General features: G+C 39.9%; 1 protein-coding gene across 3 annotated transcripts in view; it reads left to right on the plus strand.

The window, feature by feature from the left end:
• Window positions 1-27,856, plus strand: part of ABLIM1 (actin binding LIM protein 1) — a 290,923-nt gene that overhangs the window by 65,520 nt on the left and 197,547 nt on the right. Inside the window, exon 1 of one of the 3 annotated variants that reach the window (XM_074339003.2) lies at window positions 15,492-15,688. The exons of the other annotated variants lie outside the window; for them this stretch is intronic. Within the exon in view, the coding sequence (XP_074195104.2) occupies window positions 15,595-15,688 (94 nt within the window). The 5' untranslated portion in view covers window positions 15,492-15,594. Of the gene's footprint in view, window positions 1-15,491; window positions 15,689-27,856 lie in introns of those variants that run through there. 3 annotated transcript variants of the gene reach the window in all.

A 27,856-nucleotide genomic window follows, 5' to 3' on the forward strand; every position in this document is an offset into this window, starting at 1 on the left:
ATCCTTGTTTGTTTGTTTATTTGCACAGTTGGAATTGTCAAGATTAAAGGCAAGTGGCAGGCAAATGTCTGACAGGAATGGGAGGACGACTTGTATGGTTCATGTTGTGTGCAGTGTAGCTTTGGTAGTCCTGTTTTCTTTAAGATCGACATTTTCGTGCTTGCTGTTTCTGATTTGAATGCATTTCCCCTGGTCCTGCTCCCTCCGTAAGGACCTGGGAAGAAGGGCTCCACAAAGCGATTTCAGGATGAGTAATTATTGTGACTCAAAGACAATCAGAAAGCGTGGCCTTTGAGTCTCCTAGAAGTCCTGTGAAAACGTATTATTTCAAAAACGTTCATTGGACTGTGTGGACCTTCCACAGACATTCCTTCATGGCTTAGTTTATAGGATTAATTATAGAGAATTATTCTGAAGAAGTGGAAGAAAAGGCAGGTTCGATTCAAGAATGGAGATTCTGACAATGTTTTAGCTCAGAAAATGCGACTGCAGACGGAGGCCACCAGAAGACTGAAGCAGGGAGTGCCAGACTTCAGGCAGAGCAGCCTGCACAAAGCTGGGGGACCGTCTAGCAGAAGAAACATCAGCCTTGCTCTTTCCTGTGGTCTGCCCTACCACACGCATGCTTTGACAAGGATGGACGCCCTTATAGCTGCAATACCCGAAATGCTACTGTGTGCCTGACACCAGCCATGAAAAGACCACTAATCTCTTACAACAAGTCCAAGGAAAGGTGAGGTGGATGGGCTTGATAGGTTACTTTCACCAGTGCTGTAAAGATGGGTGGTGAAGTGGAGAGACAGGATTTGGCGTCAAGCTCAAGCCTCACTGTGAACATTTAACCAACTTTAACCAACTGAGTGACCTTGGGCAACGTCCTGATATTCAGATGAGAGAAGAAATTCTACTTAGGGTTGTTTAAGGTTCAACTGAGGTCGTTTGTACTGTACAGCCCAGTATAGTGTCTTGGGCATAGTAGGTAGTCAAGGAATGTTTATTATACTTTTTATGCAGAAAACCCAGATATTTAATTTTCAGACTCTGTAACTATAGCCAACATAAATTTTGTCATTTAAAGCAGGGAGATCAATGGTCTCTTAGGGACGACATGGAATATACGGGCTTCACATTATCTTTCCTACTTTTCAGTATATCCCCGGCCATTCTTACCAAGTTTGCCCTGTGATGGTTGGTCATTATTACATAATATGATATGTTTGGGAACAAAAGTTCAAAGAGCATGAAAAGCTATTCAATGAAATGAGCTTCCTGTGACACCACTTATACTCCTCAGAGGTTAAATTTCAGAGGCCAATGTTAAATTTCTTTTGTTTCCTTCCCGAAAATTTTTCCTTCACGTAAGCACATAGACATCTTATTCTTTATACACAAGAGAGCAGCGTATACACACTCTTCTGCGCCTGACTGTTTTTTTTACTTCACATTACGTTGATATTGAGGAATAGAAAGCTAGGTTATTTGGAAGACCTTGGGCAAAAATGGGAGGAGAATCGGTGGTCAAGGCAAAGAATGAGTATTGTTGAGAATCTAGGACTTGAGTGCCATTAAAACTGCAAGGGATTTAATTATATTCCTTTGGCTTCCAGTCTGATTCCCTCTGGAAGACCTTCTGGGTTAATTAGGGGACCCAGGGACACTTGGCAGACACAGCTGCTGCATTGCTGTTCCTCACAGGTAATTAATCATCCAGCCTGAATCAGGAGAGAATGTTCCATTCTTTGTCCTCGTTACCAGTAGCTTTAGGAGAGGGAAAATTTTCTTACAAAATGGAACCACATGTGGTTCTTTTTAAGAATATACAACAGATCGTAATAAAGGTGTTTCCATATTGGGCTTCCTATCATAAAATAAAGGGGGGAAAAAGTGTGTATCTGTGTGTGTGTTGGAGGGGGTGGTGTAGGGTGAGCAGAAAATTACTTAACTCTTTGGGGTCACCTATTGATTATTTGGAAGTTTTATTCAAAAGGATACTATGTGCACACTTATTTCCCTTCTTTCCAGCTTCTTGGCTTTTAAAATATAAAATCCTAGTTTCAGGTGATGTCAGTGGTTATCTATTTCAACGGTACTCAACTGGAGGCCATTTTGTCACCCAGGGGATATAAGACACAAGACATTTTTGGTTGTCATGACTGGGGTAAGCGTACTGCTGGCAGCTAACAGACAGAGGCCATGGTTGTAGCTTAATATCCTGCAATGCACAGCCGTCCCACAACAAAGACTTTTCTGGCCCAAAATGTCAAACGTACTGAGGTTGAGGAATCCTAGTTAATTGATCTAGTTCAATGTTCTCTCTGCATAATTCAATTTTGTTGGTGATGGGGTTCTTTTACTTTTTTATTGACATACAATTGACATATAACATTATATTAGTCTCAGATGTACAGCATAAAGCTTTGATATGTATATATATTGTGAAATGATCACCACAATGTATCCAATTGACGTCTGTTACCATACGTCATAGCTACAAAATATTTTTGTCTTATGATGAGGACTTTGAAGATCTGCTCTCTTAGCAACTTATAGCAAATATGCAATACAGTATTATTAGCTATAGTCACCATGTTGTAAATTACACTGCATGACTTGATTCTTTTATAATTGGAAGTTTGTACCTTTTGACTACTTTCCTCCATTTCTTCCAACCCCCAACCCCTCACTCTCCACCTCTGGCAACCACCAATCTGTTCTCTGTATCTATGAGCTTGGTTTATTGTTTTTAAATTCCACATATAAATGAGTAATAATGGTATTTGTCTTTCTCTAACTTATTTCTCTTAGCATAATGCCCTCAAAGTCCATCTATGTTGTCATAAATGGCAAGATTTCATTCCTTTTATGGCTAAATAATATTCCATTCCATACTACATCTTTATTCATTCATCAATGGACTCTTAGGTTTTTTTTCCATATCTTGGCTGTTGAAAATAATGCTTCAATGAACATGGGGGCACATGTATCTTTTTGAATTAATGTTTTCATTTTCTTCAGATAAATACCCAGAAGAGGGATAGCTGGATCATATGGTAATTCTATTTTTAATTTTTTGAGGCACCTCCATACTGTTTTCTATAGGGGCTGCACCAATTTACATTCCCACCAACAGTGCATGGGGGTTCCCTTTTTTCCACATCTTCTCCTACACTTGTCTCTTATCTTTTTTATAGTAGCCATTCTAACAGGAGTGAGGTGATGTCTCATTGTTGTTTTGATTTGCCTTCCCTGATGATTAGTGATGTTGAGCATCTTTTCATGTGTCCGTTGACTATCTGTGTGTCTTCTTTGGAAAAATGTCTATTCAGATCCTCTTCACATTTTTTAATTGTTTATTTTTTTTCTATTGAGTGGTATTAGTTTTTTATATATTTTGGATATTAGTCCCTGGTAAGATATATAAGACATATAAGACTTGCAAATATTTTCTCCCATTCACTAGTTTGCCTTTTCATTTGTTGATGGTTTTCTTCACTGTGCAGAATCAATTTTATTGTGTTTGTATATTTCTTAGGATGGCAAATAGCACTTCCAGCTGTAAGATTCTCAGAATCTCTTCATATCAGTAGATAAAGCGAAGCAATTTACTTGCTCCTGACAAACATCGATGGCAAGAATTACCCCACTGCTGAATCTTCCACAGACGAGATTTCTCATTTGCTGTAATGTTCCCGGCCCCAGGTCAGACTTGGGGCCCAGTAGGCATTGGTTGAATGAATGAATGAATGAGATAATGTGATGCTTTGGCCTCAGCTGATGGGCTTGCAACAGTGGTCTGAGCAGAAACTTGGCACCTGTGATTGCTTGGCTTCACGGTGACTTTGGCTTCCATGACAGTTCTGTTCATTGGGTAGTTTCCACCCATGGAAGTCATCATTTCTCCTGCATGTTCCTGCCACTCCTGTTGATGAACAATTCCAAGCAGCGCAAACAACCATAGAAGAAATGTACACATAACTGTCATCTGCAGAAGTAGCCAGTGCGTGACGAACTCAGTGTTGAAGACTTGCACAAAAACCATCCAGGGGAGGCCCACTTGTTCTTGGAGTTTTAAAGGACTCACTTTCCCTTGGATTCCCAAACCACTGATATAATTTAGACAGGAAGATTCTAACTTGGAAAGTTTACATGATCTTAACAGTCATGTATGTCCCAGATAAAGTCCATTATTCAGAAGGAAAGTGATGAGCCTTAAGAAAACATCCTTTATAAGTTTCAGGAGGTAGTGGTTCCCACATGAGAAAATCATAACATATTTACCTTGACATAGTTTCTCTTTCCTTTTGGGGGCTGTGGGTTTTTCCTTCTTTCTTTCTTTCTTTCTTTCTTTCTTTCTTTCTTTCTTTCTTTCTTTCTTTCTTTCTTTCTTCCTTTCTTCCTTTCTTCCTTTCTTCCTTTCTTCCTTTCTTCCTTTCTTCCTTTCTTCCTTTCTTCCTTTCTTCCTTTCTTCCTTTCTTTCTTTTTTCTTCTTTTTTTCTTTTCTTTTTTATCAATTTTAAGCCCCTATCTGTGAAAAACCATTAGAACTTACATACGAGGTCTGACAATTAAGTTCGTGAACTTGTTACAATGATGTTGCTAAATTTTTTTTATATCAGAGGGATAACTCATTATGAATTTGTACCAACTGGACAGTTAACCAAATTTACCATTTACAAGTGCTGAAAAGGCTGCATGAAAAAGTTAGATGACCTGAACTTTTCTCCAATAATTCATGGCTCTTGCATCACAACAATGCACCACCTCACATGGCACTGTCTGTGAGGGAGTTTTTAGCCGGTAAACAAATAACTGTATTGGAACACCCTCCCTACTCACCTGATCTGGCCCCCAATGACTTCTTTCTTTACCCGAAAGGAAGGAAATATTGAAAGGAAGACATGTTGATGACATTCAGCACATCAAGGATAATATGACGACAGCTCTGATGGCCATTCCAGAAAGAGTTCCAAAATTGCTTTGAAGGGTAGACTAGGCACTGCCATGAGTGCATAGCTTCCCAAGGGGAGGGCTTTGAAGGTGACTGTGATGATATTCAACAATGAGGTACGTAGCACTTTTTCTAGGATGAGTTCGTGAACTTAATTGTCCAACCTCGTGTATCTTCCTACCATACTTAATTATGATAGCTGCAAAGTGGTAGCCAGAGATGGAGAAACAATTCTAACACTGGCCATAAAAGGCAGAAGAATCAGCATTTCCTTACATGGAAGGACATATCAGCTGATGATGAAATGTTATCTTCACTTCTTACTGGATAGCTACTCCCCTGGCCTGGAGGACTCCGGAGGATTGTCTGAGACAGAACTATTGACTCTCGGTGTAGATGGAAAATGCATGTCTGATAGCACCAGAGAGATTTTCTGCTTTATTGTCATACTATCATTTTTGAAGGAGCACTTGATTGTTTGGCTTGCTAAATAGGAGAAGTGGGGACAGAAAGAACAGACAGAACTTCTATGACGTGGCTCCAAATGACAACATAGTAGAATTTGATCGGTCTGACCTGTGTGCCTAACTCTTAGGACTAATTTCAAGGGCAAACTATAACACATTCCTTTTATTTATGTTTCTTTCCACATTATATTTCTGTTAACATTTTCCTTATTCTTGGTATGCGAATGAAAGAATTCAGAAGTATAATATTTGGTTGAAAATGAAAACTATTAGTGTTCAGAAGAAATCTTTTCTTTTAGATATACAGACTTCAATTTTAAGCTTAAATAGCCCCCAGCCTCTAGGTATTAAATATGTTCCTGTATGTTTCCTATGGAAAGGAAAGGTCACGGCTGAGGTCAGGAACAGCATGGTTTTTACCCACTGGGCTCAGTGAGGGCAAATTAGCTGCAGTGTCAGCCTGGGTTGCTTATCAGGGAGGAGATTGTTAGGAAATACGTGTCTTTTAAGGAATGTAATTAGGATTTTTTTGTTTGTTTGTTTTACTAAATGTGTTCTTAGTAGAAAAAGAGCAGAAGATTCCCAAATTCCCAGGCTTGTCCTATTCTAGAAACTGATTTTCACTTGGAAAGAATTGAAGGAAGAGGGTTGGCTACTAATCGTAGTTGTGTTTGTGAAAACTAATGGTGTTTGGCTAGGTAATTAGGAGGAAAGGGCAATGCTCCCTACATACTCCTACAGCAACTAAGCTGCCTGGAATTTTCATTCTTGGCTCTGTCTTCCAATTCCCTTGGCCCTCGGCCTGTCTAAGAAATCTTTTTGCATTTTTTCTTCTGCATCAAAGGCAGTCTTTGGTTCCATGAAAGTTGGTAAGTTTATTAAGAACAACATTATATTATCCATAGTAACTTTTCAAAGTATTGCAATGTTAGATGTGGCTTCAGCTTTGGTTTTAGTGTTTTCCTTCTCTTTTCCTTCTTTCTTTAAGACTACTCAGAGGTCAACACTGGAGTCACTTCTGCCTTCATTGCTTAATAGGGGAATAGAGAGGGAGGAGGAAGAGAGAAAGAGACATTTGAAGTTTTTTTTTTAGTAAAAGTCCTTCTCTATATAAGAACATAATGTGGGGTCAATTTATTTAATTCTTATTACAGTGAGTGGACAATTGTCTTCTTAAAGCTTTCCCTTAGTTTTCTGAATCTGTAAATAGCGTGCATAAAATAATCTACTGCTGACTTCTGTGCAGGCCACACCAAACCAAACTAGACCACCCTGAGTGTGTATGTGTAATCGCAGGATAGACGGACGGAGAGCTTTACGCTCTTCTGTGGCACTGCCTACTGGGGTAGAGGTTGGAGAGAGGCAGCACGTCAGTAGGGGTTGGACATACCCAGCTGTGACCTGGGAATCTTGGGTACCATGAGTCACAAGGACAGCAGACCTCTGGAGTCCCCAAATCTTTTTCAAATGCAGCTCGAAGCTTAAGATGCCGGGACCTCTGGCTTCTTTCAGGGCTCGTTGCTGGCAGCCTCTTCTTGAATGTCTGTATTTGGCTAGGGACCCAGAAGTACCAGTGCAGGAAAAGCCCTCAACTCCGTGTGCAAAGGCCTTCATTCTCGGCTCAATCTCATAGCTGTCTGATCTGCAGCATGTCACTTCGCCTCGGTGAACTTTAGTTTTCTCATCTGTAAAATGAGAGGTGAGGTCGGAGGTGCCAAAGGGATGATTTCATGATCTAAATAAAGTTAATTCAAAAACCAGCTCCAACGCTGTGGTTCATAAACAGGAAGAGAAGGCCACTCCATCCCAGGCTACACAATATAGAAAGGCCACTTCAGAGAATACTTTTTGGGGAAGAATGTTCTAGAAAGTAAAACGTTTGTGAGGCTGATTATGATATATGTATTGATGTCCCTCCCTGAGCATTTCTATGAGATGATTTTTCAAGTCCAAGTTGCTATGTTGACCCTGAAAGTGCAGCACCTTCCAAGTACAGAATGAAGTTAACACAGAGGAGGACCAAGTCAGCTTCCTATTTTTTGTCTCATTTGAGCTCGAGCCCCTTTTAGCTGTCACTCAATCTATTGTGTATATTTTTTAAGCAGGGAGACACGCTGTTCTCTGCAATAGTGATATTTCTCAATTACTATTGTTTGCATTTAGAGAAAGATGTGTGTGAATTGCATACTGTTTTTATTATTCTGTTACTGGAAGGAATGAAGTTTTCTTAAAATCTGCCCCGTGAAGGGAAACAATCCTATTGAATGAAGCTGGCAGATTAAAATGGGAAACGAGTTATAATTTTGAAACTTCTAAAGTATTACTGGAAAATAAAAAACCTAACACAAATGAAAGGCTATCCTTTCTCAAAGTAACTACCAATGGGAGGAAATGTGGGATTAGAAGCCTTGTAATTCCCTTCATTGGGTAAGAAAAACACTGAGGAATGGCTTCTTGACAGTCTCTGGTTTTTGTTTTCCCTTTCCCCTTCATCTCTCACTTAGTTTTTAATTTCTCTTGGATGTGTAGTTTATTGCCAGATCTTATTATTGTGTACTTAAAAACCACTGTCCTTTGGGGACATAGCTCCCTTGTTTCTTCATAACAGAATGCAAGCAATTCCATCTGAAGGGGATTGTCCTGTCCTAGTTCCAGAGCAGGGACCTCACCCTTGCTCTTCTGCCGTCCTTGGCAGCTACCACATGTTTCTCTGGAAAAGCCAACACAGTAGAAATTATTGGCTTCCTCCTCCGCAGGCATTTTCTGATTCCAGAATAACGTCTGCTCAAGCTTCTCTTCTCTCCCTTATTAAATCCTGAGTCTGGTATCAGAATGCCCTGTCCAGCTATGCCGCAGAAGTACCTGGGCAAGAAGATTCATGTTTCATTACTAGATTGAACTGTAGGGAAAAGAGGCAATCCATTGCCTTAGGGTTTAGTTTGTAATAAGTAAGAAGTCCCTATAAAAAAAATCATTGACACTTTTGTTGAGTAGATTCAACCTTGACCCAAAAAGCTCAAACTATTCCCGTGTCATAGACCAACCTATACCAGGTTGTTCCACATATCACTAAAAATTTTCACTAGTGGCATCAGAATGGGAGCTGTCATCTGCTTAGATTTTATCCACTTAGCATGTGTATCTCACCATATGGTGACAGTAGAGTGGAAAACCAAGCCAAGAAAGCCAGCATGGTCTTGGGGAGGACAGCAAATAGAAAGTAGCCTTGGTTAGGTGTAGAGAATCTGACCAAGTGTAGCCCATAATAGGCTGCAATCTTTTTGTTTTCCAATTTCCTATCTTATGCATTTATTATGATGGTTTGAAAACCATCTTATCCCTCTAAACAGTAATTTTTAGGTCTTATGAAGGAGCTATTATAGCTTTTAACTATCGCATGAATACACTGTGTAGTGATAATATGTTCTCTCGCATTCTGAAGGATGTGCTGAATCTCTTCCGTATGTTCCTTCAACTCCACTCTCTCCACCCTTCATCCTGCGTGTTGCTTCAGGAGACTGACCTCTACAGCTGCAGCAATGGCTCCCTTGACTTCTGCCTCGATTTGGGTCCAGTGTACGGGGGGCCCTGGTGCGAGTTGTGAGAGTGGGAGGAGAATGTGGTTAGGGTGTTTATGCCCCTGACTCTTTCCCCACCAGGTCACTATTGGTTATATGTCCCTCTGTTAAAGGCCACAGCTCCTATCAGGTAGTCCCTCTCCATTGGGCTCCCTACTTCACATTCTAGCGTCTACTCCACCCCTCGCCTCTTTAGGCCTAGAAGAGAAACAGATTTCCATTGTGGCTACTGTCCATTTGCATGTCCTTTGTAGGTTTACCTACCTCCTTACCTCACCTTTGTAAATATCCCCTCTGTTCCACTCTTCAAATGACCCAGTTTGAATGTTCCATCTGTTTCCTGCCAGATATGCAGGTCTAGCATGAGGGCTGGTCACGCTTGGTCCTAGAGCAGTATGTGTGACTGTGAGACTTGGGTCTATCATAAACTTTGCATTTGGCTTCTTCAATAGTCTCAACACTGTCACCAAGGAAATTGAACATCAAAGACAGGGAACATACCCATTTCCTATAAAAGGCTATCGTATAGTAACAGAAGGGCTCATGGTAAGTTGAAGTGGGATGACTGCAAACAAGACAATCGGCAGAAGAAAATTATATAAAACCACATTTCTAATGGGAGACGGGATAGCGGTATACATTGCCTTGCTTATAATAAGCACAAGTAAGATGGCTTTTGTTAATGTTGTTCTTGTGACAGGTGAAAATGTAGAGTCCCAGACAGAAACACCATATAGGGACTGTAGACCCCCAAATGGAGTCAGACTGTCCTGAATATTATCATAATCATGGACCGGCCTTTTCAAGCTTGCATATAAACAGGTATGAATGAGCTCGTAAGTCAGCTGTCAGTGGGGCGTGTCAGAACGTCTGGAAATTTAAGGATTGAGTGAAGGATGAGCAAATGTCCCAGAACCTCACCGTTTCTAGTGAGATAATGGAATTCAAACACTTGGCGTGCAAAGGTGGACCCATGCATTTTTGTCTAGAAAGCCAAAGTGTGTATTCTGTCAAGATTGCATGTTAATACAATTCTGGTAGTTGCTGAAACCCTACTGAGTCCCTCTAACTCTGGATCTATTGGGCAGTTGAAACTTTGAAAGGAATGGATGGGAAGTTCAATGTGTATCCTTGGCCGTGTACATTAGAGTCACTGATTTTAGTTATATGGCAGTTCTTCTTCCCCAACTAAACGTGTGCATGTACATGCTTGTGTGTACATGTGTGTGTACATGTATACACACAGTGGGAACAGTGGTATGTGTAGTTATTATTGTCAGTTTGGGGGAGATTCAGGTTTTATGGAGCCTGAAGCTTGTATAATTTGGGGAGCTCTCTTTAGGTAAAAGAATGAAAATTTATAAATACAAAATTGGTAGAAAAGTGAGTGTTTATTTAAGAAGAGGAAAAAAGGTCAAAAGATGTCAAAAATTTTAAAGCGGCAATTACCAAATATAAAAATCGGCAGTTAAACAATAAACATATGATATACCTTCGAAATACTTTTCCTGCTACGTTTTTAATGGCATGCTCTTTGATTGACTCTTTACATGACAATAATCTTGTAATATTTTCTATAAAGAGGAAAGAAAGATACTTTAACCTTTCCTCTAGCATAGTTTATTGAAATTTATTTTTTAACTGTTGCTAGCTGGAATACATAAAACAGGCAATTTTGCACACAATTGTGCTCACTGCTACAGTTTTGGGTCTACAAATACTGGAATTTTGATCATCTCTATTTCACGAAGTTCCCACTTAAAAATGTATTGTGCATTTATGATATCTGCTTCGTTATCAAGTATGGTTGGAAGATCTTTCCATAGACCAGCTTTCTCCTTTGTGTAATTCAAGCCTTATTATTCTTCTAGTACCCTCATAATTCTTATACTGGATGCCCAGGGACACATTCTTGTCATATGACCTCTGCTGTCACATAGTCATGGCATAACACTACTGTGTTTCCCCAAAAATAAGACCTAACCAGAAAATAAGCCCTAGCATGAATTTTCAGGATGACATCCCCTGAACATAAGCCCTAATGCATCGTTTGGAGCCAACCTTAATATAAGATGCGGTCTTATTTTCGGGGAACCACGGTAGGTGAGTCAGCATAGTAAGCAGTAGGAGAGTTCCTGGGAAGCCATTCTTACACTTAGCAATAATAGCTAGCAATAACTTCACTATACACAGACGTGACCATGAACCCCATAAATAGATTCCATGAACCCCAAATTAAAGATTTTCCTGACTCAACTTCTCCTCAGCCAGATTCTTAAAATACACCCTCTACTATTCCAATACTGACCTACCAGGAAGGGGGGGGGGGCATCAAAATAGAAAGAGATGGTTATCTTAAAAGATTGTGATTAAAATACATTCTGTGTATGTGCACCAATTTTAGGGGCATATGACCACGTGAACACATGTTAAGGCTACTCCAAGGACTTTGAAAGGGGTCCCTGCAAGTGAGAGTCCCTGAAGCTTAAGCCTCATTAGCTTTATGGAAATCCACTTCTGTTAATTATTTTGGAAAGGTTGTCTGCTATCTCCCTTTAGTATTCAGAAACGGACCCCAGATTTTATTACTGCCTAGAATCGACTTTTAGAATAGGTAGATTTTGTTCCTTCGGTTTCTTTTTCTTTCCTTCCTTCCTGCATTTTTTTCTTCCCCTTTTTCCCCCAACTTCAGGGAGAGAATAGGTATCCCTTTTTTTAATTACTTAATTCATGTGTTTTTCTTTCATCCTCTTTCTTTGCATTTCTCCACTTTTTTCCTCCACCCTCTCTTGACCTTTTTTCACCAGAAATATACCATTTATTTTCATGGGTGTTGCTACTGCCTGCAATGATCAGCTCTCCCTGGTTTCGGGGTCCCATGAAAGGACAGTCCCTCACTTCTCCCGCATGCTTGGCAAGCAGAGGTTTGTGGCTGAGTCTGGAGGGAGGGCATGACCGGTAGGAGAAAGCACTTTCAGGATAATGCTGGTTGTTGTTTTTAGGCGAAGAGGTATTGTGATGACTTCAGAGGGTGTAGCTGCTTTGCTGTCACATGACAGCCTTGGACCGGTGCCTGTGGGGTTATTTGGTTTCAGAATGTAGCTGGATCACTTTATCTAGAGAGGGCTCAGCATGCATTACACCCTCGCCATCCTTCTCGCGGTGGTTTCTTTTATAAATGCTCTTTTCCTTGTGGCTAAGGAAGGTTTTAAGAAGGTTTCTCATCACCGAGACTATTGAGCTGTGCGCGTTGTGTCTGCACCTCCACATGTGACCAGTTAAGGACCTGCTCCCAAAAAAGGCTTCACCAAACAGTGTTAGCAAAGCAGCTTAGGAAAAACGTGGGAAAGTCTGTGGGTAATTAGTTTCTAGTGACTAGTATTCAGGAAGCCCAGGGTAGTGGGACTGATATTTAAGTAATTTTGTCATTAAGAACAGACCCAAACGCAAACCCTAACTACACTCTCCTTGTGGTCGCTGCTGGCCACAAGTGACTATTGAGCACTTGTTGAAAGGATAACATGTTTTATATATTGTGTTAAATAAAATAATTGTTATAACTAATTTCACCTGTTTCCTTTTTTAATGTGATTACCTGGAAAATTTAAGTGACATATGTAGCTCGCATTATATTTTTATTATATTTTTATTTTTAGTGCTGGTCTCTAATATGCCATCCTGTGTGCCAGAAAGTATATTAATGATGCCTTGCAATCTTCCTGGAAGTCCAGGGAGAGATTGTTTTGGTTTTCCACAGAACTGGGCAGTGTTTTTACTTTTTTTTTTTGAGTTGAATAAAACTCTGAAACGTAATGAATCAAAGTAGCAGGCCATTCTCTTGCTAGTGAATGGGAGTTAGAATAATAAAATCCCATGGGGCATGTAACAAGCCAAACAAGAGAACAAGTTTCTGCCTTTAGGAAAATATTTCCCTCAAAGGTTATCTCCTATCACCCTGCCTCTGCCCGTCATAACTCATGAGTTGACTTGGGTGTCTTTAGCTTCAGACTTCATCACGTTGGTGTTTAGAGAGAGAAAGAGTTCTCTTGTCCTTTCCATTACGAGCCATACTTGATGTGTTCCTCCAGGAAAAAATTAGGGAATAGGATTTGAGTTGCCTGTTGTTTGTGCTTCCATATTGAAGGTGCATTGACTTGTTTCTTGGGGTCAACTTTGATATCACCATTACCAGCAGACTTTTGTGAGAATAACTCACAGTTTAGAATTTATTTATTACTGAAGGTATCCCACAAAACTTTGACAATCAGTTGGGAATCGAGATGGTATTGCTGCTGCTAATACCATGTTGTTTCTGTAGCTTGGATGACAGAATGAACCTTGTAAAGAAACAGTATAAAGTTTGTCCTAGAAAAAGGGCCTATTCCTAAATCAATTCAACTCCTAAAGGCCTCCGCATCCTTTGAACTTACTTGTGTGTGGTTTTCTTATCTCCTTATCTAATTATGTATGATTATTTTCTACATAGTGGATACACAACAGATTCTGGTTGGTTGTCAGATTCTGTGGGTGACAATAAGGAGTGTAGTCTTGCACTTCAGATTCAGGTTTGAGGGTTTGAGTTTGACTTGGTGATTTTTCCACGGATCCAGTCCTGTATAAGAGTGGTGACTGCCTTGTATTAGAGGTTTTAGGGTAAACCTGACTTGTTGGCTATTTGTCTTCGGAAATAACCCAATAACGTGTATTAACAAACAATAGGATTCACACCTCCTTTCCACTACCCACAGCTCTGTTTTTTCACTGCAGTCTTCTGCACGTAAAACAAGATATTGTATATAATTTTACACTTTCTGTTATGATCTTTTGTGCTGAGGCTACCTGCATAGGTTAAAATGATATCTTAAAATGATATCTTATGCTTTGTAAGATACATTGGCTGTATTTTTTTGCCCTCTCTGCTTTAGCATGGCACTAAATTTAGAGAGATTGCGTTTGCTTTTGTGCCTATCATGGTAAGAACCTTTCTCATCCAGGGTCTGAGTCCATTTTTGTTGCAGGAATGACTTCTTCTGTTTTCTTTCTATCAGTCTCCTGTGCTTGCTAATCCCCAAACTATCTCTAGTTCTCTTTTCCTTCATCCTTTTTCATTAGGTTCAACCTCTGCACACAGTGTTTTTCAGAACATTCCCTCCAGTTTCCACTATTTGAGGTCTTTCTTTGCCTTCCTAGTTTGCATGCTGCCCACTGGTGACCCCCCTATGCACCATGGCAAGAGCCTGGTGGACGCCCGCACTTGACTTTGGGATATAGCATGATGTCCAGCAAGCATACCTGTTGGATTCGTAGCCTAATCTTAAGTCTTCCTCAATAAATTACATTTTAGTAAGTGCTTTAAAGTCAGAATTCTGCCTGCTGCTTTATTTTAGCATTTAAAAAGCTCCTATGCGCTTGCCTTGAGCACGAGAACAAATATCCCTGGGTCTAAGATGTACATTTCTGCCTGGAGGTCATGGCATGGAACAGATACTTCTCAGCCCTGTCTCTGAGCTCATTCTGCATGTGTTTAATTTAAGAACTAGACCGATGCTAATGAAGGAGAATTCTAACTTTTCTTTCTTCCTGCCTCACCATTTTGCTTAAGGTATTTCAATGAACTTAGAAATTTTTGGCACAACTACCCAAGCGTTTAAAAAAGTCTTAAGAGTGGTGTACATGAAAGGAATTATAAAGCAACTTTTTCACTTCAGCTTATGAACTATTCATTAGTTTGTCTTTGAGAATCAGAATTCAGTGACATTGGCCTTGACTCATTTTGGAATCAACGATCCACTAAATCTTTATCCTTGGAAACAATCTGTGGATTCTCTTTGTCAAAATAGCCTGTAACAAAGTGTACTTTCACATTCCCAAGCTTGCCAGAGAAAAAGACATTGGACCCCACAGCCACTCAGGAATGGAGAGACTGATTTGCCCTGTCCATTTAGTAAATCTTTTTTTCCCCTCAGAATAACCAAAGGCAGGCTTTGCCTATAAATCAGTTTATTGAAAATGATGTGAAAAATAAATGAGCTATAACCAGTTTAAGGGAAGCTTAAAACTGGGCATTAGGAAATCTCTGGCAGTGTGCAATGCACGTCCTAAATTCTAGGTTACTAGCTGGCCAAAGCCGATTTATAGATAATCCCCATTTATGAAAATATTCTACTGAGAAGCACTGTATGGTTACCTGTTTACTTTATGTGGCATAAGCTCTTGTTACTCCAAGCTACCTCACAGATATTATGAAAGAGAGAGAGAGAGATTGTTCAAAACTACAGAGTAACTGGAAAAGCCAAGCCACAGAAATGCCAAGTAAATTACAGGTGGAAGATGGCAGCCTGGATTTAAACGGAGGGTCTCCCAGGCATAGAGTATCCATGGTATTCAAAAGTCAGTCCTTGCCAGTCTAACCACACTGATAGGAAGTGGTTCGTGTTTCATGAAAGCATAAATTTAGTATCTTTTTTTCAGCCACCCCTGGGCACTTTGCATACTATTTCTACAAAGAGAATCCACAGATTTCTCCAGGAATAAAGACTGAGTGAGTACGGTGACTCTGAAGAGGAGTCAAGCTCAGACTAGTGAGAAGGCAAGAAGTCTCATGAGAGAAGCGGATTCTCCAGTAGGGGGTAGTGATGGACCATGCCCTCCACCCACGCTGGGAGCTTCTGAGCTCTGTTCAAATGAGCAAACTGGTAAACTATTTTCACTGAATGTCTTCTTCTCACAGAGCATATCCTAAACTAAGACCAAACTCAAGGAGCATTTATAGAGTGTGCGATATATAAAGTACAGACCAGGTACTTTGGAGGCAACGAAGGTGCCTAAACCCTGAACTGCATTGGTGTTTCTGAGGGCTGTATTCTTGTAGTGTGGTGTGGGTCTGAGAGACAGCTTGTATGGGGACCCTGGTGCTGCCACTGTAGGTATGGGACCTTAGGGAAAATTGGTTCATCTTTCTCAGTCTTTGGCTTCTCATCTGTAAAATGGGTACAATAATGCCTACCACTACTAACACTGTTACTAAAAACATAGACCTGTTGGAAGACACACAGAGACAAGTAATTCTATAAAGCTAATGTGCTGTGATCGAGGTTAGACTAACTGCAGTAGAAGCAGAGGGAAGAGTGATGAATTCAGACTGGGTTTGAAGGAACAGCTGCGAGGAAGAAATGTCTTTGAGCTGAGTGTTGAAGGTGGGTCAAATTGTTTTGATCAGTGGGTGGAGAGTATGTCTGTGAGGGGGTATGACGGGCATTCCAGGCTGAAGGAACACAGATAAGGTAAGGCTATTTCACAAAGTCTAGTCCATGCATTGTAAGTACTAAGTTTTACTCAGCAGAAATTATGTATCATAGAATTTTCCTCTAAGGGGTTTATGAATGTCCGAATTAGTTCATCTAGATGCTGCTGAAGTTCATGTATTTAAAAGCAATAATGGTATGTGATACAACTTCTAGTTTTAAAAATCAATACATGAAATAATTATTTAAATATTTGTATTTTTAAGAACGAATGGTTTGGGAGCTTCTGAATGCCTACTAAGTAAGGTTGTATTTAAACAGCGGAGTTAACTTATTTACATGAGCATATCTAGTGATATCGAGGATTATGCCACTTGAAAGTGTTTTTGTTGTTACTCATATATTGTTCAGGGTATAGCCATGACAGACCATTGGTTAAAGACAAAAAATATAAAAATTATTGATGTTAAAATGCAAGCCAATCATTTTTATCATTAAAATTTTTTTGATTTTGCAAACTCTTATTCTCAGGTTGAGCTTCCCCAAATTCAAAAGTTTCATTCATCTAACTAAAATTCTTCTGTAACTCATTGGAACATCTATGTTATTTCAAAAGCCAATATTTCAGAAAGATAACATGATAATGACTCTCTGCAATTTGTTCTTTTGATTATTAGCAATAAAAACTTCCCTTCCTTGCAGTGTGGTATTTAGAGAGAAAAGCTTGAAAATAGAAGACTGAAATCTTATTTTTTTAGCTTACCCTTCAAAAATAATAATAAAATAATAAAAATCAGCCAGTTGAAGTTTTAAGCGCAAAATACTAAACTTCTAAACATCTGATCATGTTGCCATAATACGAAGTTAAAATTCAATGTCCATGTTTTACTCTGCATGTGTTTGAAGATTTGTATAATAAAAGATTAACAAAGTAGTATGATGAACCTCACCTATCCATCACTCAGTTTGAACAATTATCAGCACTCTGCCATCTAAACTTAGTTTCATCTAAACTTCCACTCCCTCTGTTATTTTTATTTTATTTTAGGGTATAATTGCCATACATTGAAATGTATAAATCTTAGTTATATAATTTTTACAAATGGATTCGTCCATGTAACCTATGTTTCTATCACAATAGTGAACAGTTCCACACCCTCAGATATTCCCCGTATCCTTTGTCAGTGAACTCTCTTCCCCTCCCCCCCCCCAGAACCATAGTTCTAATTAAATTTACCTGTTTTTGAGCTTCATAGATAATAGATTCATACTTTATGCACTCTTTTGTTAAGCATAAAGACTGTGGTTCCCATGTTGTTGTGTACAGGAGCAGTTTATCCCTTTTTATTGCTGAGTAGTATTCCATTGTATAGCTGTTGCACAATTTTTTTTATCCATACTATTGATGGACATTTGACCTGTTTTCAATTTTTTGCTAGCATGAATAAAGCTGCTATGAACATTCATGGGAAAGTCTTTTTGTGGATTTATGTTTCTCTTGGATAAACGTCTAGATATGAAATTGCTAGGTGACAGGGTAGGTATATGCTTAACTTTATCAGAAAATGCCAAACCTTTTCCCCAAATTGTTGTACCATGTTATATTCTCACTAGCAATGGTTATTTCACACCCTTACCAACATTTAAGTATTTTCATTTGGTAAAGCAGCATCTTATTGTGATTTTAATTTGCATTTTCCTGATGGCTAATTATTTAAGAACTTTTTCATGTACGTAGTGATCCTTTGCCTACCTTTCCTTAAGTTCTTGTTGAAATCTTTCCCCTCCCCCATTTTTAAATTGTATTGTTTCTCTTAATGACTTGTAGAACTTTTAAATATGTATCTATAGTCTGAATATAAGTTTGTCTACTTTATGTTTTGCAAATGTTTTTCTCCCAGCCCGAGGTTTGACCATTTGTTTTCTTAATAGTATCTTTCGAAGAACAGAAGTTTTTAACTGATGAGGTTTAATTTATCAATTTTTATGGTTTGTGGTTTTTTGTATCCTATCTAAGAAATATTTGCCTAACCCCAGGGAACAAAGGTATTCAATGTTGTATTCTAAAAGCTTTATAGGTTTAGATTTTAAGTTTATAACTCTAAATGATATATTGCTAGTTTTTTGTCTGACTTTTGGATAATACCCCCTGACTCCCTATGATGTAAAAATGAGGAAATTATCACCCCTCTATCTCCCTTCTCTTCCACCCACTCTTTCTGCCTTCTGACTATTTTCAGCTATACCTTACTTTTGCATTGTCAAGGTTTAAAATATTTTAAATCTTCTACCATTAATGCTTTCTTATTTATTATCATTTGATTTTTAGGTTTGAAAACCAATAGAAACATTTATACCATAAAAGTTACATAAATATTCTTAACTGCAGAAGTGAGTGCTGTGATTGGCCCTGTAGAGCTGGGATTATGATTTTGGGCGCTAAATCTGTCTTGCTCTAAGAGAATGTTCAAGTATTATCAAAACATCTTCATCAAAGTGTCTTTTTCCAAAAAAAATTTTTTGCTCAAAATTATGTTATTTTTTAGTTTGGTTCATATTTTGACCATGATTTTCTTATACATATTTTTAATTTACATAAAACTTTTAATTCCAAATTATTTTGGAGGGGTGGTCTAAGCAAAGGAATGTATTAATAGCATCACTAAGCTCTTCCACCCTCTTAAGAATGAAATCTACTTTCTCAAAGGTGCTTTCTTGGAACCCTCTGACAATGCTTTAATTTGGACTCACTAGTTTTAGGATCTGTTGCATAACTGTCATTGTGGGAATTCTACTCCCTCTCTCCACCCCACCCCACCCCCACCCCTGTTATTTTATTCTTAAACTAATTCTATATTTTCTTGGTATGTATAGCTTTATGTTTGATGATTAATTTCTCCTTCTGTATGAATCAATCTTCAAGAAACTCTTTTCAGTGTGGGTGTTTGGGTGGTCAATGGAATCCTGGCAGGTGTGAAAATATCTGATTTTGCCCCGTGCTTGATTGATCTGGTATAGATATCCAGAGTCAAAGCTGTGCTTTCCTGAAAACTTTGTTTCAGTGTCTTCTGACACCCAGAATGGCTGCCAAGCCTGATGGCATCTTGAGTCCTTTTCGTTTCTTGGTAACCTGATTTGGTCTCTGGTAGCTCTGGAGATCTCCTCTGTATCTTCAGGTGTCGGAAATTCCTGACCAGGATATGGCTTGCTGTTTGTCTTTTTTCTTCATCCTATTCAGCAGCTGGTTTGCTCTTCCAATATGAAGACCTGTGTCTTTCTTCCGGTCTGGGGAATTTTCTTTTACTGTTTTCTCCCCTTTACTTTCTCTGTTCTCTTTCTGAGACTCCTGTTAAGGAGACTCTGGATGTATTCCATATCTTAATTCTTCTTTCACATTCTCTGTCTCTTTCTTATTTTGTTCTGTCTTCTTGGATATCTCCTTGACCTTTTTTTCTTAGCCTACTTATTAAATTTCTTTTTATTTTCATAATGATTTTTAATGTCCTAAAACTCTCTTTTTCTCTGATTGCTTCTTCAATGTTTCCCCACTTTTATTTCATGGATACAATGTGTTCTCAAATACCTTAGAGGGTATGAATTAAATTTGATTTTGATTTAGGTTCTTTTTTGTTGACTGAATTATCTATTTTCTCTAGAATCATGTGTTTGTATTCTCATTTTGGTCTCATTTTGTGCTGTTGGTTTTCCTTAAAAGTCTAATGATTTTTAGTGTTCTTCACATGTGTTAATGAATTAATAGGGGGATTTAATAAGGAGATTTCTATTCGAGAGTCTATTTCCTTGCTGGTGTTTTTCCTCTACAGTTGATCTGCTTGCACAAGAGGTCTCTAAAGTATGATCGTCCGTACATTTAATAATATATTGAGCCAAAATAATTTTTACTTTAAAACACTTATTATATAGCAAATGAAATGGCAAAATGATCTTTTAACACCCCAAGGAAGACTATGGAATTTTATATTGAAAAGGTTTTGAGAACCAAGCTCACATAGTGACGATGTAAAGAATAGCTGTGTTACTAAAACTGAACATTCGTGCAGTTTAAGTTAATGAGGTTTGTTAGACTGAGCGATGCATGTAGGTTTTCTTTTTCATAGTAAATGTCACTCTTACTCTCGTCTTGTTCTGTTCTATTTAGAGGCCCATGAACACATGTCTCATTGGTTGGTAGGAGCCGTTTGCACACACCCTGTGAACCAGCACCTCCTGACATGTTGGAGTTGTGCTGGTTCTCCTGCCTCCTACTCCCTGACATTTTCTGGTGCTGCCGCCCGGGACTGAGTGGGCCGGCTGGCCAGGGCTGGCTCTTCCCTCCGGGCTGTCCTGCTGCACAGGACAGCTGTCTGGGAAGCCAGTGCCAGCTCCCCAGGACTCATCACCTCCCAGCTCAGGAGAGTTTGCCCCAGGGCACGAGCGGCCTTGTGGGCTGCCAGATTCCAGTTCTTCATTCCAGTTTGTACTTTTTAGTAACTGTTCTTATCTCTGACTCAGACTGTTTTATAAGTGCCACTTAATTTTTGTTAAAAAAAAATCCACCTCCGAGTGACCTTACATAAGCTTGTGATAAGTGGGGGCGGGGAAGAAGCTAGGCTGTGTTGATGTACAGTGAGGCCGAGAGTTGTTTTTCTCTGATCCCATAGACCAGAAAAGAAAAGGTCTGACCGGGAACTCCATTCTCTTCCTTCCTCCTCCAGAGTGCTCTGAGTCATGGGTCTGAGAGAGTCCGATTCTGAATTCTTGGTCTTATTGAGCTCAGACTGGATGAGGAGGCCTCAGCATAGCCCTAGGACTTGGTTATAATGGATGAAAAGATCAATTCATCATCTGCTCTGACCGGATTTGTGTCCTCCCCAAATTCCTATGTCGAAGTCCTACCCCCTGTACCTCAGAATATGACTGCATTTGGGCACAGGGCTTTAAAGATGTACTTCAGTTAAGATGGGGCCATGTGAGTAGGCCCTAACCTAGTATGATTGGTATCCTTGTGAGAAGAGGACATTTGGGTGCAGGGGGAGAGAGAGAGAGAGACACCAGACACATGCACACACACGGGGGTGACCGTGTGTGGACACGGTGAGAAGGTGGACGTTTACAACCCAGGGAGAGAGGCCTCAGAAGCCAAACCTGCCAACACCTGGATCTTGGATTTCCAGCCTCCAGAGCCGTGAGAAAATACGTTTCTGTTGTTAAGCCTCCCAGTCTGTGATATTTTGTTGTGGCGGCCTGAGCAGACGAAGACAGAATCTTTAGTCAACACATCTGATTCTCTCCCACAATCCTCAGGGGCAGAGAAAGAAGACACTCAGTGGGCCTGGGCAAGTAGCCCTGGTCGCTTGATTCTACAACCTGTGTCTTTGGATGACACGGGTGCTGTCAAGGAAAGATTTTGACTAATCTAGGCGAGTTCTGAACTCATTGATATCAAACGTGGATAGAGATGTAGGGAGGGAAATCAGAGAGACTGTAATCCCAAGTGTGCAAGAGTAATATCGTGTAGGGTGTTAGCTGACATATGCTGATAAGCATCGGTAGCGACAGTGAAGGCAATAAAAATCTGGAAGTTCTGGTTTGCCAGAGAATCTGGTGCCCCAATAAGATCTCGACTTCGGATATTAAAATTTAAAGTTCCTTGGTTTGGTTGTACAAAGTTTCATGAATGGGAACCTTTCTTTTCTGTGAGTTCCCTCGTCTCTTCAGTGCCATTACACAATCATCGGCATTTCTAGCAACAGAAGTCTTTAGTTTGAAAAACTAGAATCCTGATTCTGCCCTAAGTCTCAGGTTGTTGACTCTGCATCGTTCATTCACTGTCTCTGTGTCTCCGTGTTCCTTACCTAAAAGGGGAGATAACTGCTGCTCCCCAACTCACGAAGATAAGATTTTGATGTTATCGGCATCAATGTACAGAAAGAGAGTGGACTTCAAAAAGGCTTTTTCCTGTTCAGCTTGGCCTTGACAAAGTGATGTAGCCTCTTTGAGCCTCAGTTCCCTCATCCATAAAATGGGGATAGTAATACCTTCTGGAAAGTGTGTTGTGAGTATTCAGTGAGAACACAGGGAAAGCCTCTTGCATTAATTCTTACATGTTTTAAGAGCTCAGTAACTTGGCCATGGATGATAATCATTATGATGACATTTTTTTATCTATTTTTATTGAATTAAATATGAGCTCATTTGGGGGACATTTTTAAATCATTGACGTTACTTACAAGAGGTGGTTTCATTGCTTTGGATGCACCCCCCCCCCCCCCAAGCATGATTCTGTCCCATAAAAGGAGGATCTGCTTTAAGACTCAGGTTAGTTGCAAACTACCTAACATGAGGACCAATGAAAAGGGCTATAGGATTTAGGATAATGTATGGAGATGTAACCATACCGTGAGAGAAAAGCTGGAGAAAGGCTGTGTGGTATATGCACATCAGTTCCCTGGAGACCTTGTTGAAATGCAGATTCTGATTCCCTTGGCTGCAGTGTGGGTTGGGTGCTGAGATTCTGCATTTCTAACAAGTTCCCAGGTGGTGGCGATGCAGCTGCTCCAGGCCCAGCTTTGAGCGGCCAGGAAGGTCCCCGAGTACAGCTGATTGTGATACCAATTTGTTTGTAAATCCTGCTTTTATCAACCAATTATTATTTTCTATTGATTCACATTAAACTTCAGAATAATTTCATTTTTGTATTTCACCTTACATTGGCAGGGCTCTTGCTACTTTTCTGCCCTGGCCTCTCTATTACTTAATGTTTTTTGTTTTTAGATAAGACGAAGAACAACAATGATGCCAACTAGTATTTATATAGAGGTTACTATGTAACAGAAACTCTTTACTTAAATTCTCATAACACCCCCATAAGGTAGGTGCTGTAATTAATTTATCCCCATCATACAGGTGAGAAAACTGAGGCACATACAGGTAAAATAACTTGCTCAGATCAGTCCACTAGTGCATGGCACCCTGGATCATTTTAGGCATTTATTGAAAGGAACCTTTGGAAATCAGAGACCCTGAGGATAGCTGCAACTGTCCACTCTAATTTATCAGTTTTTGTTCCTTCCAGTGTGGTGTCATCACATTTTATAAAATATAGCGTCCGTCTTCCAAGAGCCAGTGACTGTGGTGTTCATCCAGAGTGCAATCCATGTATCTGCAGAGGCCGGGTACCCCGTGATGCGCACGTAGAGTGGCCCCTGTGGCTGGACCCCACCGTGTGCTCAGCTGTGGTTTGCTAAATAAAACGTTAAGAGCAGAGCTTGTAAGAGTGAGGTTGCAGCAAGTGCACAGATCCTTGTAGCGTGTCCACATCTTTTCCTGTGAGTGTAAATTCAATTTTTATCAACCAACTATTATTGCTGTTGGTTCATGTTAAATTTCAGAAATTTTTCACTTTTTGTCCTAATTAGCAGCCCTCTTGCTGCTTTTCTGCCCCTGGACTCTCTGTCTAGTACTTTTTAAATGTGTAAAAGAAGAAGAACAACAACAACAACGCCCTGCAGCCGCAGGCCCAGCCTGTGCCGTGCTGGTAGAGCAGCAGTGGAAGGACCTGGCGTTTCCCCGATGAGGGCAAGGGCCGCGCCTCTCAGGCACTGTGTACGTGGCAATGACCATATTGCTCAGAGCCTGTGACTCGTTGGAACCCTGTCTTGGCCGCTCACTCATTCCAGACCTGTGACCAGTCACTGACTTCACCTGGCCTTTGTTTTCCTCCTTTCTAAAATGAAAAGATTGGACAGAATGGGAATTTTTTGAAGTGTGTGTCTGTTTTTAGCTGTGGAACACTTCCTTCAAATAAAGGCTCATCTGGAAGCCCAGAAAAATAAGACAGATGAGCTGAAATTTCTCTGGTGGGAAGTTGGGTGGAGCCCAGAGTCAACCCTTCTCCCCCAGAAGGTGCTGAAGTCCCCGAGAAGGAGAATGAGGAGTCCCCGAGAAGTCTCGTCATTGTCCAAATGAACTTGAAAACAACAAAGATGGTATGAAGGCTCCTTCTAGCTTCCAGACTGTCTGGTCTGTGCCGGCCACTCAAGGCATAGAGCGTGGAGTCCCCGAAGGTCACTGGGAGAGGCACATGACCGCTTAAGGCAATTTTGCCCTGACCCCAGAGGTTACTTATTAGGGACCCTAGAAAGATTTAGCAAGTGTTGACTTATTTTGAAAGATTTAAAATGCATGTTGCATTTTTTTTCCCCTCTATCATTAAAAGCACCATAAACGAGATTTATCTTCTTGAGTTTGGAAGAGAGTACAAAGATTTTGTGTTGTTTCTGAGTTTTGACTGGGTTTATAAAGTTGTGATGTACACAGTTACAGACTAGCCCAACACCCTTTGTTGAAGTAAGTAATGCTCTTCTTGGAAAAGATGAATGTTGGAAGCAGGCAGAGACAAGCCATTAAGATTTTCAAAAGTCAATGGGAAAGTCTTTGGAATAAATAGTTTGCATGAGGCCACAAATAAATGGTTGCTTTCATTAGAGACTATGTATGAATGTTTTACTGTCCATAAATTGTTAAGTAGGCAGGGTAATGCAGAATGTTAAATTAAATTTAAAAGTCCCCAAATTAAACTGGAGAGTTGAATGTGAGTTAGCGATTTGAAGTAGCAGTCTCAGTTTCATGGAAATGTGGCGCATTTTCTCGTCCCCCTAACTTTGAATGCAGCTTCCAAAACGATGGTGGTAGATCAGCTTGGTAGTGGTACCCACTGAGTGAAAGATCCAGGTGAGATGGAATGATGTAGTAACATTTACCAGGCAGGTATGTGTCTTCTAGAAGTTTATTTTGTTTTCCTACCCTCCAACAATAAATAATTCCATATAAAATGTAGTCTTCTGTGTATAGCACAATCAATAAGTATTCTCATTCATTCCCTAGGGGTGAAGCTAAGTGTGGATTATTTTGCAATTGCTGTTGTCATAGGTCACGCGATAATTACTGTCAAAATTATAAAAATTCAGACTACAGTAAATCATTATGATTTAACCCCCCGCCCCATACAGTCTTCAGTATTTAGAGTTTTTGTAGCGAGCGTTAGCAGCAGACTTTGGGTATATTCTAACTTTTTGTCCTGCTAAACTCATGTTTACCGGTAAAACCCAAAGGCATTGAGATAGCTTTGGCGTGTTCTCCAACTTCATGATTTTTGTGAGCTGTTTTAATATTCTTGAGGGAGCTTTAACATCCTGGTCACGGTCTCTGATTCAGTCTATTTGTGCCCACGTCCCAGCTGCCTCTCTCGTTAGCGGAGTGACCTTGGGCAATTTCTGTAACTTCTGTCTGTTTCAGTTGCCTCATCTTTAAGATGGAGATGATAATGGCACCTGCTTCAGAGGGTTGTAAAAAATCAGCGAGGGAGTCTTAGTTCAATGCCCACAGAGAGTGCTCTCAGCACATGTGAATTATGAATAACAATGAGAATGTTCTATAGGTAACTTATGAAGCTGAGATATTAGAGGGACCATATGCAGTAGGCGTTGATATTATCTTAGTAAAGTCCAGAACATTTCATTTCCAGTTACAAAATAATTGCATGGGATCTATTTGGGAATCACAAGCAAAAACTCGATCTCATCGCACACAGATTAGCTGTCTGCTGTCAAAGGCCATTTCTAGATTAAGCCACCATCAAGAGTGCTTTCTGTTTAAGTGTGTGGTGAGTTACAAGTTCTTTTAGTTCTTGAAATTGATCTCTCCCGTGGAGTCACATAGCTGAGCTTGGGGCGGGGCCAATTATCTGGGCTTATAACTGAGTGACTGTCGTTGGAACACAAGTTCAAGGGAAATGGCCCATCAGTATGTAATGTTTTTCCTGTGCCTGTCTAGTTAGGGTCTAGATCCTTCTATCATACTGGATATGACCTTTTAAGAAATTTAGTTTTCATTTTTCCCAATGGCATCCTTTTTCTTACAAAATTCAATTTGCTTGAAGTTTCTGTCTCTTCTGATTAGTTTAAAGGATGGGGCGAGGGCCCTGTGCATGTTTTGTTACTGATACCTGCTATTTTTCACTCTCAGCCTTGTCGTAAATGACGTCATGGTAGGCTTTGTCTCCTATTCTGTAATTGCAAAGCAGACCTAGGCCAGGTCCTTTAACGCAATCGCTTGTACGATGCGCTGTGTGCCTAAAAACATGTGGCATCTGTGTTCCCGGGGTATGGAACATCACATGGACCAGACACTACTTGCAAATACAGCCAGGCACGGTGGCCTATGGTGACCATCCGAATAGCAGAACTAACTGTTGCCAGGCAGAATTGTCCTCCATATACATTCTGTGAGGCATTGAAGCAGAAGAGACAGAAACTTGAATCAAATTCCGTAAGAAAAATGACTCCTTTAGAAAAGATAAAAATTAAATTTTTTAAAAGGTCATATTCAATAAGGAAGAAGAATCTAGACCCTAAATGGGATATTCCTAAATTTCTCTGACTCTAAGCTTTCTCATCTCTGACACTAAGAAGTACATTATCTCTAAAATCCCTTCTTCCTTAGAACAGCATTTTCCAAACTGCTTTGTGGTAAGTTCGTATTTGTGCTGGGGTTGGGAGTTTGCTGGTCGAATTTGGAAAATGCTTCTTCCTTTATTCTTCTCTTAAAGAGTTACAGAGTCATGCATAATGATGTCTCTGACAAGTCCATGGTTAAGAAACCTGTTTAACAATGCAGTAACATTGCATCAAGCATTTCTCAAGTGTAGGCGAATATGCAATTTAAAGCATTTGTTAGTTATTAATTTTGCTGACTGACAGTTGCTTCCCTGGGAAGAGTTCTGAGGTACGTGGTTTGGGAAATACTTCTTCAGGTTCCTAAGATGACTGAGTTACCTAAGGTGAAGAACACAGAATAGTATCTCTGATTTTCAAATGACACTGTTGAAGTACCCTTGCCATTTGAGGAGGCAATAGTTGTTTTTAAGCAGTTGGTTTCTGGAGTCTAGTAAATTGCCCATCTTATTATCTCTGGCCCAACTAACAGAAGTCAAATTTGGAGAATCATGACTAGGAGAGAACTGCTGTATTGGCTAACTATTCAAAAAGTCAGCTTCAATACTGGATTGCCTACCCCCATATTTCCTCTGGGCCGACTTGCCTTATAAAAGGCAGGGAACTGATGCAAGTTGCTTTTAAACTAGAATTCTGTATTAGGTCCAGAAAATAGCTACAGCACTACACGTGGTTTCTTCTTCCACCTTTCATTTAAAATCAAGTATGAATCATAATCTGAGATTTCAAGGGAGTAGGAAAAACTAGCATCCATGACATTCAAAATGAAGGCTCATAGAAATAAAAAATACAGCTATAAAAGACTTCTGTTCCATCCTTATGGTAAGAATCCTGAGACACTAACAAAAAAAAACATTAGGGCTAAAACGGAATCACTGTCATGAGATTGCTGGGCATTAGGTGTAATCAGAAGATTTCAATAGATGCAACGCCCTTTGGCCGCAGTGAGCATATGACAGCTCTGTAGATGCCAAGCATTTTATCAATGAGCACTCCAGTTGTGGTCCTTTGTCTGGCGCCTGGTGCTTCAGCCAAGTCAGGAGGACGTTATCAGGAGCAGAAACTTCCAGGCAGTGGCCTGGACTAGAGAGAGGGAGGATGGGTG

The sequence above is a fragment of the Rhinolophus sinicus genome, chromosome 15, assembly GCF_057876585.1.
Source record: "Rhinolophus sinicus isolate RSI-liver-muscle chromosome 15, RSI-T2T, whole genome shotgun sequence".
Lineage (NCBI taxonomy): Eukaryota > Metazoa > Chordata > Mammalia > Chiroptera > Rhinolophidae > Rhinolophus > Rhinolophus sinicus.